Genomic DNA, 14,752 nt, shown 5'->3' on the forward strand with positions numbered 1-14,752 from the left:
AAATCAAGAAACAGATAAGTGAAGGGACTTGCCCAAGGCTAATAAGAGGATAACTGATGGGCCTAGAACTCTACCAGGGCAGGCTGACTCCAAATCTATGTTCCCAAGTAAAAGGATAAGCTGAGGAAGGTGAGATGTGGGGAGATGAAGGTAGATGCTCTTTACGTACCTGTCTGTTCTGCTAGACTGTGCCCTGCCTGAGAATAAGGACCAGCAGATTATAGGTATTTGATAAATGTGTTCTTTTTCTTTTTTTTACAGGAGGGATTGTAATTTCATTTTATTTTTATTTTATGTTAGTTTCAGGTGTATAGAATAGTGGTTAGACAATTACATAATTTATGAGGTGATCCCCTGGTAATTCTGTTACCCACCTGGCACCATGCGTAGTTATGACAATATTATTCGTTATATTCTCTATGCTGTACTTTACACCCCGGTGACTGTTTTGTAACTTCTTACTCCTTTCACCTTTTTCACCCATCACCCCACCCCCTCCTAGTTGGCAACCCTTAGTGAGCTCACTGTATCTCAGAGCCTGTTTCTGTTGTGTTTGTTCATTTATTTTGTCCCTTAGATTCTATATGTCAGTAAAACCATATGGTATTTTTCTCTTCTGTCTGACTTACTTTACTTAGCAGAATATTCTCTATGTCCATCCATGTTGTAGCAAATGGTAAGATTTCATATTTTTTATAGCTGAGTAATACTTCATTGTATATATGTTCCACTTCTTCTTTATCCAATTGCCTATTAATGGGCACTTGGGTTGCTTCCATATCTTGGTTACTGTAAATAACATTGAAATAAACAAAGGGGTTTATGTATCTTTTCAAACTAGTGTTTTGGACTTCTTTTGGATATATTTCCAGAAATGGAATCGCTAGGTTATAAGGTCATTCAATTTTATTTCTTTGAGGAAACTCTACACTTTTTACTATGGGGGCTGCACCAGTTTGTAATCCCAGCAACAGCACATGAGGGTTCTTTTCTCCACACCTTCGCCAACATTTCTTTGCTGATTTCTTGATGATGGCCATTCTAACAGATGTGAGATGACATCTTATTGTGGCTTTGATTTGTATTTCTCTGATCTTTTTAATGTCTATGGGCCATCTGTACATTCTCTTGGGAGAAATGTCTATTCTGGTCTTCTGCCCATTTTTTTCTTTTTACTTTATTTTTGTTGTTAACACTAATACAGATGTCCCTGTTTCCTCCACTTTTGCCTACCTCCACCTAGCTTTTGGCATCCCTTCTCTCTGGCCATCATCACCCTGTTTTCCATGTCTATGGATTATGCATATATGTTATTTAATTAGATTGGGGTTTTTTTGAGGTGGCAGTGTTAAATTGTATGAGTTTTAAGTAAATTTTGGATAGTAACCTTATATCAGATACATCGTTAGCAAGTATCTTCTCACATTCAGAAGGCTGTTTCCTTATTTTGTTCATGTTGTTTTTGCTGTGCATAAACTTTTTAGTTTGATGTAGTCCCATTTGCTTATTTTTTCTTTATTTCCTTTGTTCTAGGAAATATATAGAAAAAATATTGCTAAGAGAAATGTCAGAGATTTTACTGCTGATGTTTTGTCCTAAGAGTTTTATGGTTTCAGGTCTTGCATTTAAGTCTTCAATTCATTTTGAGTTTAGTCTTGTATATGGTATAAGAAGTTGGTCTAGTTTTTTTTTTTTTGCATGTATCTGCCCAATTTTCCCAACACCATTTATTAAATAGATTATCTTTACTGTATATTCTTGTCTCCTTTTTTGTATATTACTTGACCATATAGGTGTGAGTTTATTTCTGGGCTCTTTATTCTGTTTCATTGGTCTATGTGTCTGTTTTTATGCCAATACCATGATGTTTTGGTTACTATAGCCTTATGGTATAGTTTGATATCATGTAGCATGATTCCTCCAACTTTGTCCTTCTTTCTCAAGATTGCTATGGTTATTTGGGGTCTTTTGTGGTTCCATATAAATTTTAGGAGTATTTGTTCTAGTTCTGTGAAAAATGCCATTGGTATTTTGATCAGGATTGCATTGAACCTCTATAGATTGCTTTGGGTAGTATGGACTTTTTTATGATGTTAATTCTTCCTATCCATGAGCATGGTATATGGTTCCATTTATTTGTATCTTCTTCAGTTTATTTCTTCAGTGTCATAATTTTTCGAGCATAGGTCTTTTATCTCCTTGGTTAAGTTTATTCCTAGGATATCTTATTGTTTTTGATGAAATTGTAAAAGAGTTCATTTTATTAATTTTTCTTCTGATAGTTTATTATTGGTATATAAAAATGCAACTAATTTATGAATGTTCATTTCATTTCCTGCTACTTCGCTGAATTCATTTGTCAGTCTAGTAGTTTTTTGGTGGAATCTTTAGTGTTCTCTCTATATAGCATCATGTTATCTGCAAATAATGACACTTTTACTTCTTCCTTTTCAATTTGGATGCCTTTTATTTCTTCTTCTCTGATTGCTGTAGCTAGAGCTTCCAACATTATGTTGAATACAAGGGATGAAAATGAACAATCTTGTCTTGTTCCTGATCTTAAGGAAAATGTTTTCAGCTCTTCCCCATTGACTATAATGTTAACTGTAGGTTTGTCATATATGGGCTGTATTAGGTTGAGCTGTGTGTCCTCTACTTAAACTTTGCTGAGAGTTTTTATCATAAATGGATATTGGATTTTGTTAAATGCTTTTTACGCATCTACTGATATGATCATATGCCTTTTATCCTTCATTTCACTAATGTAATATATCACATTAATTGGTTTGTCAATATTGAACCAAACTTGTATCCTAGGAATAAACCCAACTTGATTGTGGTGTATGATCTCTTTAATATATTGATGAATGTGGTTTGCTAATATTTTGTTGAGGGTTTTTGCATCTATGCTCAGCAGGGATATTGGCCTATAATTTTTTTTTATTTTTGTAATGTCTTTGTCTGGTTTTGGAGTTGAAAAAACACTGGCTTCTTAAAATGAGCTTGAAAATCTTCCTTCCTCTTGAATTTTTTGGAATAATTTGAGAAAGATAGGTGTTAATTCCTCTTTGAATGTTTGGCAAAATTCACTGTGAAGCCACCCAGTCCAGGACTTTTGTTTGTTGAAAATATTTTGATTTTGTTGGTAGTAATTGGTCTGTTCAGATTTTCTGGTTCCTCTTTATTCAGCTTTGGAAGATTCCACATTTCTATGAATTTGTCCATTTCTTCCATATTCTCCAATTGTTGGCATATAGTTGTTCATAATATTTTCTTACCATCTTTTGTATTTCTATGGTGTCAGTTGCCATTTATTCTCTTTCATTTCTGATTTTATTTACTCGGGTCCTCTCTTTTTTTTCTTGATGAGTCTGGTTAAGGAGTTACCAAACTGGTTTATCTTTTCAAAGAAGCAGCTCTTTGTTTCATGGATCTTTTGCATTGTTTTTTCTTAGATCAGTGGGTTCTGGTGCCTACTGAAACCTTCCGTTCGGTGTGCCACTTGCGGAGCTAATGGAGTGGTGCTGTGTTGTGGTCTGAAGCTGGCCGCCCAGTGGGCTGGCTCTGGGGCCTCTTGGGTGGGATTCTGGTGCACGTCCATGTCAGATGCTGCCTAAGACTGCCCCGGGGCTACCTGTGAGGAGCTGCAAAGCAATTCTCAGTTGGTAGCTGCCTGTGTTGGGCTTAGATGCGTGTGGGAAGGGTTACACTGAGAACTGACGCTGGCTGCCCTGGAGCAAGTCAGACCCATCCATCTCTGTCACACAGTTACCCATAAGGCTCAGCCACTGAAAGAGCCTCAGGTGGAACACAACTTGGGTGAGTCAGGGTCTCGAGTCATCATTTTGGAGCTAATGGAGTTCACCAGGCAAATGCAGAATTAGGTTAGGCTGTGTAGTGGGAGGTCTCAAAGGAGGGACAATGGCAGCTGTCTTGTTAGCCCTCTCACTGCAGCCACACAGTTCAGTTTCAACCTATTTGCCTGGCATACACAAAGCTTGACTGGAGTTTTTTAAGAAAAACTTTAATGTGGGCCCAGGCTGGTTGCCACTGAAAGAACCTTGGCCATGGACAAGTGGATGGGGTAGGGTCTCAGGGAGCTAATAGAGATCACCAGGCTCACGCAGGTTCATATTTGGCTGTGTATGGAGAGGGCTCAACACAGCAAAGATGGCTCCAGTCAGCTATGTGGGAGGTTTCAACATAGGGACAGTGGCAGCTATCCCTCCAGCCCTTGCATCAAAGTCACACAACTCAGTCTCTCCCCATATGTCTCTGTCACACCTCCCCCCAATGGCCACCATCTCTCCTCCGGAACCTAAGGTGAGTGCCTGCAAGCAAGAGTTTGTGTGCTGGCCCTTTAAGAGAAAGCTTGGGTTTCCAGCAGCCTTCTGCCTCAGCCTCTCACTATCTCAACAGGAAGGAAGAGGAATCCCTGCTGATTTTCACAGCCAGATGTTATGTGGGATCCTCTTCCCAGCTCTGGTGTATCAGACTGGGGAGCTCTGTGTGGAGCTGAGACCCCTCGATTCTCAGGGGACCTCTGCAGCTGAGATATCCATTCAGATACTCAACTGCCACACGTGGTTATGAGGTCAGTCCCTTTTGCATCTCTGCTCCTTCTGTTAATCTCAACATGACTTCTTCTTTATATCCTTCATTATAGGACTGCTGTCCAGCTAGTCTTTATTTAGATGGTTATCCAGGTTGATTGACCTATAATTTAGTTGTTGTTTTGGTATGTTTTATGGGAGGAGGTGAGTGCAGTGTCTACCATCTTGACCAGACCCCACTGTTCTTTGATATTTGTAAGACAACTGTAAAACAATTGCTTTTCCTTAAACTTCACTGCTCCTTGTTGTAATTAGTTGTGATTATCCATACTGTGCAGTGTAGGGGAACCAGCCCCTTCTATTACATTCTAGAATGTTGTGATTCTAATTCCTCCCTTCTCCTCCAGACTGACCTTATGCTGAGAGGTAGTCCTAACAGGAGCAGTGGTTCTTCTGATGTTCTCAGGGGCCTCAGCCCAGAAACAAAAACTAGAGGAGCAGCATGAAGACCCCACTCAGATTACCCAAAATAGCTCCCTGTGCCTCCTGACTGTTCTTCTACCATTTGCGATCCACTCCTTCTTTAGACATGTGCATGCTTTCATGGGATTTAGTGTGGTATCAGCAATTTGAGTCCTTGCTCAGTTATCTATTAGAAAGGTCACCTCAGGGTCCAGGAGTTGAAGATGTATCTGACTTCAGCAACATAGCAGGGACTCTGAGTCCAGAATTCATTTCTCCCTATTCTGAAGCCTTGATTGAAGTGGGAAAGATGGACTTGGGTTAGGAATCACCTTGCCTCCTTGTTCCCCAGATCAATCACCATGAAATTTTCTGTATCTGTTCTACATAACCTCCAGAGCTTATGCTAACTGGTTGAAGAGATGTTTAAAATATAAGCAAAATTCTTGCTACATTAAGGACTACATTCCTGTTTCTTGTTTTTCTCCTTCAATCAAATCAAGTCCCTCCATTTCCTATCACCTCCAAGCTAACGTAACCATAGAAATAAGTTAACAAGTGGATGATGACCAACGGCAAAGCCTCTACCTCCTCTTTCAGTCTCACACCCTCAATCCCTCTCATTCACGCCTACCCTCCTTTATTCCCAAGCCTAAAATATCCCCAAGAAAAGAACATCTGTTTGTGGTAAGCTTTGTGCTAGCCTTATCTGTGAAAGATCATGTGATATTGTGAAAATGGGTGCATATAGGATTACAAAACTGATTTAGTTATTGCAAATCTATCTTGGCTTTGGTTTCTGCAACTTATAAAATAAGGGAGCTGGGCTATTGCAGAAGTGGCAAAAAAAAAAAAAAAATCTTGTTTACCAATTGCTTGGTAGTGGCTATCCAGAACTGAGATAAAAGGGATTCTGAAGTAACACCCAGACCCAAAGAGGATTCAAGCATTGATTAGCAAGGTTGGTCTCAGGCAAGAATGGGAGAGAAACATCACTTATCATCCCAGGATTAGATTATCCTGTAGATTTATTCCAGCTTTGAACTGCTGAAAATTTAAATTTTCCCTTGGTCTCCCTTCACAGAATTGACCCGTGCTTTGTTGTCTTTGGGGATCTTTCCTCTATTCCCACTGTCTTTTTAGGAACTCTTTGACCAACCCATGATAAGGCACCAACCATTGGTGAGAGCCTAGAGGTCACCTCCATCACACTGTGTGACTTGGGTAAGTCACTTCTACACCTTGTTTCTCAGTGACATGGGAGGAGGGGTCACAAGATGCTCTCTCAGGTCTCTTCCATAAAAAGCAAACCCATGATTCTATTATACTGGAGTCATAATTCCTTGGTACAAAGAAACAAGTGGCTTACAGTAGATCCATGGGGTTTTAGAAGGGCCACAATTTTCTTCTCTTCTTCTTTTTCTTTGTAGTAATGGGGAAGGTAATGGGCCTCTTTCAGCCCTCAAATCTCATATCATACTCATAGTCTCCCTGCTTCCCTATGCATTGGATCAGGCTGGCCTGGAGCTGTTGTGCATGTTGAAAGAAACACACAAAGCAGAGGCAGAGGGCAATGGGCGGGGAGTCCAGTGGGTGAGTCAAGGCTACATTTTGGGAAAAATGACTATTGGAGGAGTCAGGAGGCAGGGTATGTGGTCATGCTCTGAAGATAACTAATAAAAAGAATGGTTCTTAGATTCCCCAGGAAGTAGAAGAAAAGGGTGGGGAAAGGACCTATGCATGGTTGGTGCAGATGAGCAGAACTCAGAGGTGGGACATGGGATGTCTGGGCTCTGATGCAGTATTGGCACTAATTTTCTGTGTGACCTTGGGCCAGAGACCTCTTTCCTCTGGGTCTCAGTTTTCTTTACACATACTAATCAAGGGGAAAATAGAACAAGTTGATTCCTAAGGACTTTTCAGTTCTCATATTCTGTGGGTCCAATTCCAAGCTCCTATAATTGTCTGTATAGACATAGGTGCCCTCAATGTGCACAGTTATGAAAGCAGTGAGAATTTGTGTAGAACAAACTATCCCGAGAGGGAGGGGAGAAGGGGACAGTTCTTCTGCCTCCCAAACAGAGCATGTTAAAGTCTAAAATGCCTGAGAACACAGGCCAATCATATCTGGGATGCAGTAACTGTAATGGGGCTTCCAAGGACATAAGTGGCCTATTGTCTTATCTTCCCCCATTTGAATTTAAACTTCAGAGGGACAGAGCTTATTTCCTAGAAACTCAGTCTCTTTGAGTTAGAACTGACTTTAAAGCACATCTAATCTCAATCCTTCACTTCATGAACAAGAATTCTCTCTATCTTGCCACCGAAATCTGGCTCCCACATGTGATTGTATACTGCCCCCAAGATAATTTACATAGTGAAAGGCAGGGTTAAATAATCCTTTCATTCAAACTGGTGTCCTGCCCTTGGACCCCAGAGATTTCACAAGACCAAACCACTAGCTAAGAATTTCAACAGTGGTGAACACTGGTGAGAGTTCACTGGGTGCATGAGACAAGTGTGGGACACATGTCCCCCCACCCGTCGCCTGGGTCTGCATAAGGGTTTGAGCATCACTGGGGGTAGGAACTGTGTCTTAGTCAGTGGTACTTGCCCCAGTGCTGAGCATAGTGCTTTGCATGATGTGAAATAAGAGAAAAATGAAATAAAAGCTAACATTGGTGCCCCCCAGAAACTAGAGCAGAGCTCTGTACTCAGATGTCTCTCAGATGTTTGCCTGTTTACAAACTAGCAGAACTCTGCTGCCCCCTGTCCTCAGAAAGAAGACTTGTCCTGTGTACTCAGACAGTCTAGAATGAAACTTAGTGATGTATGTCGTGGTCGGGGAAACCGAAACTGCTTTTATTTCCTGTTGCACATCGAGTAAAAGAGAGAGCTACTCACTAAACATGAACTCCAAACCTCAAGAGAGAATAATTTTGGATGTTGGGACATGGGAAAAGACATTTCAAGAATTGATCCAGCAGGTAAAATCCCGGGCCAGATGGACCCTGAAGTTGGATGAGACTCTTCAGCCAGACTGTGTGGGCCAAGGGTGGAAGCAATACCAGCAAAGAGCGTTTGGCAGGTAGGTGAGAGTTTGCTTGGCAGTGAGCCTTCCTAGGCAAAGGGGCTCAGCTTGGCATCAATTGATTCCTTTGAGAGCTTGTTAAAAGGACAATGTCATGCCCTGGCTGGGCGGCACAGTTGGTTGGAGTATTGTCCCATACACCAAAAGGTTGTGGGTTTGATACTCACTCAGGGCACATATGGAGGTTGTGGGTTCAATCCCTGGTTGGGGCACATACGGAAGGCAATCGATTGATGTCTCTCTCTCTCTCTTTCTCCTTCTACCTTCCCCTCTCTCTAAAAATCAATAAAAATATCTTCTGATGAGGTTTTTTTTTTAAAAAAAAAAAAGAAGCAGAAGAACAAATACCACTAGGCTTTTCATCCTTTTGTGGTCACAGTGTTCTTTAGAATCTAAATTAGACTTTCAAGCCTCCATTTTTGCTTACCTGAGGAAGTTTTTTATTTTATTAGGTTTCCTCCCTACATATTTCTTGAAATCTGGAGGAATATTTCCATATTTCATAAACCTGTCCTCCTATTTCCACACCACCTCCTTTGTTCCAGACTACCTCTATCTAGTGCCTTCTGCTAACTCCCCTGTCAGTTCTGACTGGCTTTCCCAGGCTGGAGCAGCCCTGCTAGGCTTGTTCGGGAACAGCCCTGGGCTGGGACCTTCCATTAAAGTCCCAGGAATTGATGAATGCCAAGCAGTCACTTTGAATATTGCTTTACTAAAAACCTGGGGATAATATAAGCAAATAATGCTATAAGAAGGAAATCTAAACCCTAGTGCCAGGATTCCCTAACTAATGCCTCTCTCTTACTGGCCATCTTTCTCTTCAGCCTGCAGTGAGCCTCCAGGTGGCAGGAACCAGCTTCCTCACCCTTGTCAGGAGGGTGAGAATTGCTGACCTGGACAATCAAGTCTTTTCTTTTCTTATGGTACTCAGGGACCTTCCCTCTACTTCCCAGCTCACCTACTTCCCTGCCTGCCCCTATCCTGCCTCAGGTATACTCTGCTCCATTCCTTAAGAATTATTAGCCATGCCATGCATTTTCAGGCTTCTATTCCCTTGTCCATGATTTCTGCTCATTTGGAAGACCCTTCCCTTTCTCCCCTTTATTCATCTTTTAAGAACCAATTCAGGTGCCACCTGCTCCTTAAAGCATTTTCTGCTCTTCCTAAAGCAGAGAAAGGGTTCCTTCTCCATTCCCATATGACAATGCATATATATACTTAATTTATTTATAATAAATGTATCGATAACATATACCGTATTTTTCAGACTATAAGACACACTCTCCCCCCCAAATTTGGGAAGAAAATAAGGGTGTGTCTTATAGTCCGAATGTAGCTTATTTACATGGGCGAAGTATTATGTTATTTATGTTATTAAATATTTTACCACAGTTTTTGCTTCAAAAATTTTTTTCCTATTTTCCTCCTATAAAACCTAGGTGTGTCTTATGGTTCTGAAAAATACAGTATGTATATGTCACGCATTATAGAGCATATATATATAAAATATAGAAAACGTATATAATATTTTTAATGGCAGAATCCATTATTGCAATGAAGCCTCTGGGGCTCTGCAGAACAGTTTTCAAGGCACTGGCCTGAGCCCATGCAGCAGTCCTTCTGCTCTGCTTTTTAAGCCAGTGAGTGATGGAAGGGTTTCTAACCAGCTGGGGTTGCTTGAGGCACTTCCCCCAACAGGAAGGTGCTTCTCTTGTTCAGATGAATTGATTTGATAGTCATTCTGAGATAGGATAAGCAACTTACCAATGTACCATTGAAAAATATCAACACGTTTTTGAAAAGCATTTGGTGGTTTACAAAGTGCTTTCACATGTGCCATCTCCTTTAATGATGCCAATACAATCCTTGAATATTTTTCACTTGATGGTTATAAAAATTGAGGCTTTGAGTAGGGAAACCTCTCCAAGGTTCCCTGATGTAAACTATGGACTAGGGTGTCCAACCCAAGTATTATGACCCCAGGTCCTAAGTCGGTTTTTCTAGGTGCAAAAGTAGCCATGTTGCTCATTAGAGGTGATGCTGTATAGCAGGTAAATAAACAAGGTTGACTTCAAAATGTCTGGGGACTAAAACATCACTGTACTATTACTTACCTTGTAGGTTCTTGAGCAAGCTTCATCACCCTTATGACTCAATTTCCTCATCTAGATATTGGGCTCAATCATGCCTTTGTTGGAGGAGGGCTTTAAAGATGAAATCGTATAACACTGTGAAGCACCAGTTACAGTGCCTGCTTCAAAATAGGCACAGTAGTTCGCCCTTATGCATGGTTTCACTTTCTGTGGTTTGAGTTAATCACAGCCAACTGTGGTCCAAAATATTAAATGTTAAATTCCAGAAATAAATAATTCAAAAGCTTTAAATCATATGCTGTTCTGAGTGGCCTGATAAAATCTCGTGAAGTCCCACTCCAACCTGCCCAGGATGTGAGTTATCCCTTTGTCCTGTGTCTTCACACGGGATATGCTCCCCACCCGTCAGTCATTTAGTAGCCTTCTCGGTTATCAGATCTATTGTCCTGGTATCACACGGCTTGTGTTCAAGAGCCCCTTATTTTAGTTAATCATGGCCCCAAAGTGCAAGAGTAGTGATGCTGGCGATTTGGAAATGCCAAAGTGCTTCCTTTAAGTCAAATGGTGAAAGTTCTTGACTTAATAAGAAAAAAGTTATATGCTGAGGTTGCTATGACTTACAGTGAGAATGAATCTTCTATTCACGAAATTGTAAGGAAGGAAAAAGAAATTTATGCTAGTTTTGCTGTCACATCTCCAACTGCAAAACTTACAGCCACAGTGCATGATAAGTGCTAAGTTAATATGGAAAAGGTATTACATTTGTGGCTAAGAGACATAAACAAAATTAAATCACAATTGACTGCAACGTATTGTGCCAGAAAGCTTTGAGACTGGAGGAAGACTCCAGCAACAGACCCCTGAAACAGTGGACGTTTACTGCAAGTAAGGGATGGTCATACAGATTCAGGAATAGGTTTGGGCTAAACAATATAAAAATTGCTGAAGAGTATTAGTTAAAATTGTTCTATTTTAGTACTAGTTATTGTTGTTAACCTCTTACTGTGTCAAACTTATAAATTAAACTTTATCATAGGTATGTATATACAGGAAAAAAGTATATTCATGGCTTGGTACCATCCACAGTTTCAGGCACCCCCTGTGAAGGGTCACATATGCCTGCGGATAAGTGAGGACCACCGTACTGCATAAGAGTTTTCTTTGACCATTATGAGGACAAAATTTTGCTGGTAGGTGGCAGAAATGTTTATCCCAGAGATGTCTTACTAGCAAAGAGGCAGACTTAGAGTCATGTATAGGTGGAAGCTCAACAGGTCACAGAATAAAAAACTGTATTGGAAACACAGTTTCTCTTATTTTCATTGGCCAATTTGTCAATATCACATACACTTTTTCAAATTGAGAAGGATCTTAGAGACCAAGGCAGGACATTTCCCTAGGTCAACAATCAACTGAGGGAACAACGGGCTTCTTCCTTCCATCTGCAGGTTCCGGTGTTCCTCATGCAAGCGAAACTGGGCTTCTGCCCAAGTGCAGATCCTATGTCACATGCACCTGGAGACCCGGAAGTCCCAGGGTCAGGTGCTTATGCGGATCTTCAGTCAGAGATGCCGGAGGTGTTCCCGGTCTCGATTTGAGAAGCCTGAGTTCTCCTCAGATAGCACCATGAGGATTTTGAACAACCTGGTGCGGCGTATTCGGGAGAGATACTACGGAGACGGCATAAAGAAGTATTCAGAGATACCGGTGATCCTGGAGGTGCCTTTGGAAGGGTCCCATGACACGACCAATTGTGAGGCATGTGTTCTGGGCTTCTGTGTTCAGAGCTCACAAAACTGCATGACAAAACCATCCAAATCCTCTGTCTCTTACGTGGAGATTAGGAGCTCTCTGCCTCACACTGGTGATGTATATGGACAAAACCAAGCTAAGAACCAGTCAGCTGGAGCAAAGAAAGCTCAGGGGAGTGGGTGTCCCTTTGAGCATAAGATGTCAGGGCCCAGCCATGCCACTGCTAGAACCCAAGTGCCTGGGGCAGGCCCTCAGCCCAAACGGGAGACAGGCCGACAACCCACACCAGGGGTAGACCGGCAGGCTGCTCGTAGGGTCTCAGCCCATCCAAGTAGCAGGATCACTTCCCCCAGGGTGGGTAGGCCTACAGCCCACACGAGCAGTAGGCCCATTACCGTCAGTGGGGGCAGATTCACAATCCACCCTGGGGACAGGACCACAGACCCCTCAGAGGACATACTCTCAGGCTCTAAGGAGGGCTGACCAACAGTCCAAACAGGAGACAACTTCACAAGCCAAACCAGGGGCAGGTCTTCAGGCTACAAAGGGAAAAGACCCACAGCCCACACGGAGAACAAGTCCCACAGCTACACATGGATCTGGGAGCTTCAGGAGAACTTAAACTGCCTGGGGAAGCCAGGACAGGTATTCACCCAGAGCGCCTATTCCAGACAGCTCTTCCAGATCCTTTACCTTAATGGCACCACATAACTCCCACGGCCAGGATAACTTAATGAAGTTGGGCTGTGTTTGTGTTGCTGTTCTTTGGGCCTTTGTTGTAGGCAGATACTTTAAATAGAATGATGAAAATAAGCTTGTCTTTTCCTCTTGTCTTAATTTCATGGTAATCAATGAGCAAATATGACAAAGAATTTGCTTTGAGACCAAGCAGCATCAAGTTTGTAGATTAATCCCTGGTTTCTTGGACTTCCTTTGCAGGTAGCCTAAAACATGACCTCACAGATAATAAGCCCAATAATAAATATTTGTGGAATAACTAAAAGGTATTTGTTCATTTATTCACTCATTCATTCACTAGCATCAATATATATAGACTGTATTTTCACAAGAATTTGGGGTCATGAGTGTTATTAGAAAGTTATTGTGTAGGTTGAATAATGGTTCCCCAAAGATGTTCACATCCTAATCTCCAGAACCTGTAAATGTGTTACTTTGTATAGCAAAAGGAACTTTGCAGATGTGATTAATTTAAGGATCCTAAAACTGGGAAATTATTCTACATTATCATGATGGGCCCAATATAACCACAAAGGACCTTATAGGAAGGAGGCAAGAGGAGCAAAGTTAGGAAAAAGAGATATAATGATGGAACAAGAGGTCGAAATGATGTGCTTTGAAGATGGAGGAAGAATCCCTGAGCCAAGGAATGCAGGCAGCCTCTAGAAGCTCATAAACTCAAAGGCACAGATTCTCCCTTAGAATCTCCAGAAGGAGCCAGCTATGCTGAGACGTGACTTTAGTCCAGTGCGACTGATTTTAAACTTCTGACCTCCAGAATTATAAGATAGTAAATTTGTGTTGTTGTAAAACATTAAATTTGTGGTAATCCATTACAATAATAGAAAAGAAATACAGTTATCAACAGCACTGCAGGGATCAGGCTATTATGTTTTAAATATGCTCCAGTTTTAACAATAAAAAGAGCATTTTATAAATGAATATTTCCTTGGCTGGGTGGCTCAGTTACCTGGAACTTGGAGCATCATCCTACAAACCAAAAGGTTGCAGGTTCAATTCCCATCATGGCATACACCTAGGTTGTGAGTTCAATCCCCAGTCAGGGAGTGTATAGGAGGCAACCAATTGATGTTTCTCTCTCACACTGATGTCTCTCTCTCTTCCTCCCTAAAAAAAAAAATAATAAAATAAAATAAATAAAATTTATATACCCATCTCCCTGTTCTTCTTTCTCTTCTACTTAAAGCTATCCAATATCTCCACGCTAAAGAGATTACCTTTGATTTTTGATCTTGGAGCTATCATAGGCTCTCACTTCTTTCAGCATTGGATTGGGAAGAATGTAATAACTTGCCAATCCTGAGATCTTGAGATGCATGGAGATATCTTTCACTCCTTATTTCCATCTGTCTGCTAGGCATTTTTCTACAAGGCTCTCTTTTCCTTTTCTCTTAGATCACTCTCACCAGCTCTCCCCTTTTTAAAATGTCACTCTGCCCAAACCACTCTACTGAATTTCTACATCCTTCCAGTTTTCATACTTTTTGGTTCTTTCACAAAGAATACTGGCCTGGAAACTAGACACTTTACTTCTAGCCTGGTTATGCTGTATGACCTGGGACAAGTCATTATCCCTTCCTGGGCCAAGTCATTATCCCTTCCTGGGCCTCAGTTTTTCCATCTGTAAAACAAAGTAACATCTTCCAATTAAATATAGAGGATTAAACACATGTATTTCCCACTGATCTTTCCTGAAACCCCACTGCCAATAAAAGGGGAAAAAGGCATCAATACACAAGGTCAAAGACAATGGGTCGAAGTTAGGAAGCTGATGGACTAATGATAGGCAAGTGACTTAGCAGAATAGAGAGATCTGAAAGAGAAGTTAGGTAAGGGAAAACTGAGGCACAAGGCAATTCATGTGGCACAGTTTCAGAAGGGCTTAAAAACAGTAGGCAATAAGAAGCTCTGAGGTGGGACCTAGGAAGGCTGAAGTAGGAGGACTGGCTGAACGCCTATATGCCAAGTTTCTTTCCCCCATTTCTAAGTGGCCTAGTAATCACTCTAAACTTACTCTAGGGAGATTTGGGGGTTATACTCTG

General features: G+C 41.2%; 1 protein-coding gene across 1 annotated transcript; it reads left to right on the forward strand.

The window, feature by feature from the left end:
- The first annotated feature begins 7,838 nt into the window (after positions 1 to 7,838).
- On the forward strand, positions 7,839 to 12,988 carry RTP4 (receptor transporter protein 4). The gene is given in 3 exon segments (XM_024565700.3): positions 7,839 to 8,103; positions 11,648 to 12,265; positions 12,267 to 12,988. Coding segments are annotated over 3 exon segments (1,362 nt in total). The 5' UTR covers positions 7,839 to 7,843; the 3' UTR covers positions 12,751 to 12,988.
- The last annotated feature ends 1,764 nt before the right edge of the window (positions 12,989 to 14,752 follow it).

This window comes from Desmodus rotundus, chromosome 2 (genome assembly GCF_022682495.2).
Source record: "Desmodus rotundus isolate HL8 chromosome 2, HLdesRot8A.1, whole genome shotgun sequence".
Taxonomy (NCBI): domain Eukaryota; kingdom Metazoa; phylum Chordata; class Mammalia; order Chiroptera; family Phyllostomidae; genus Desmodus; species Desmodus rotundus.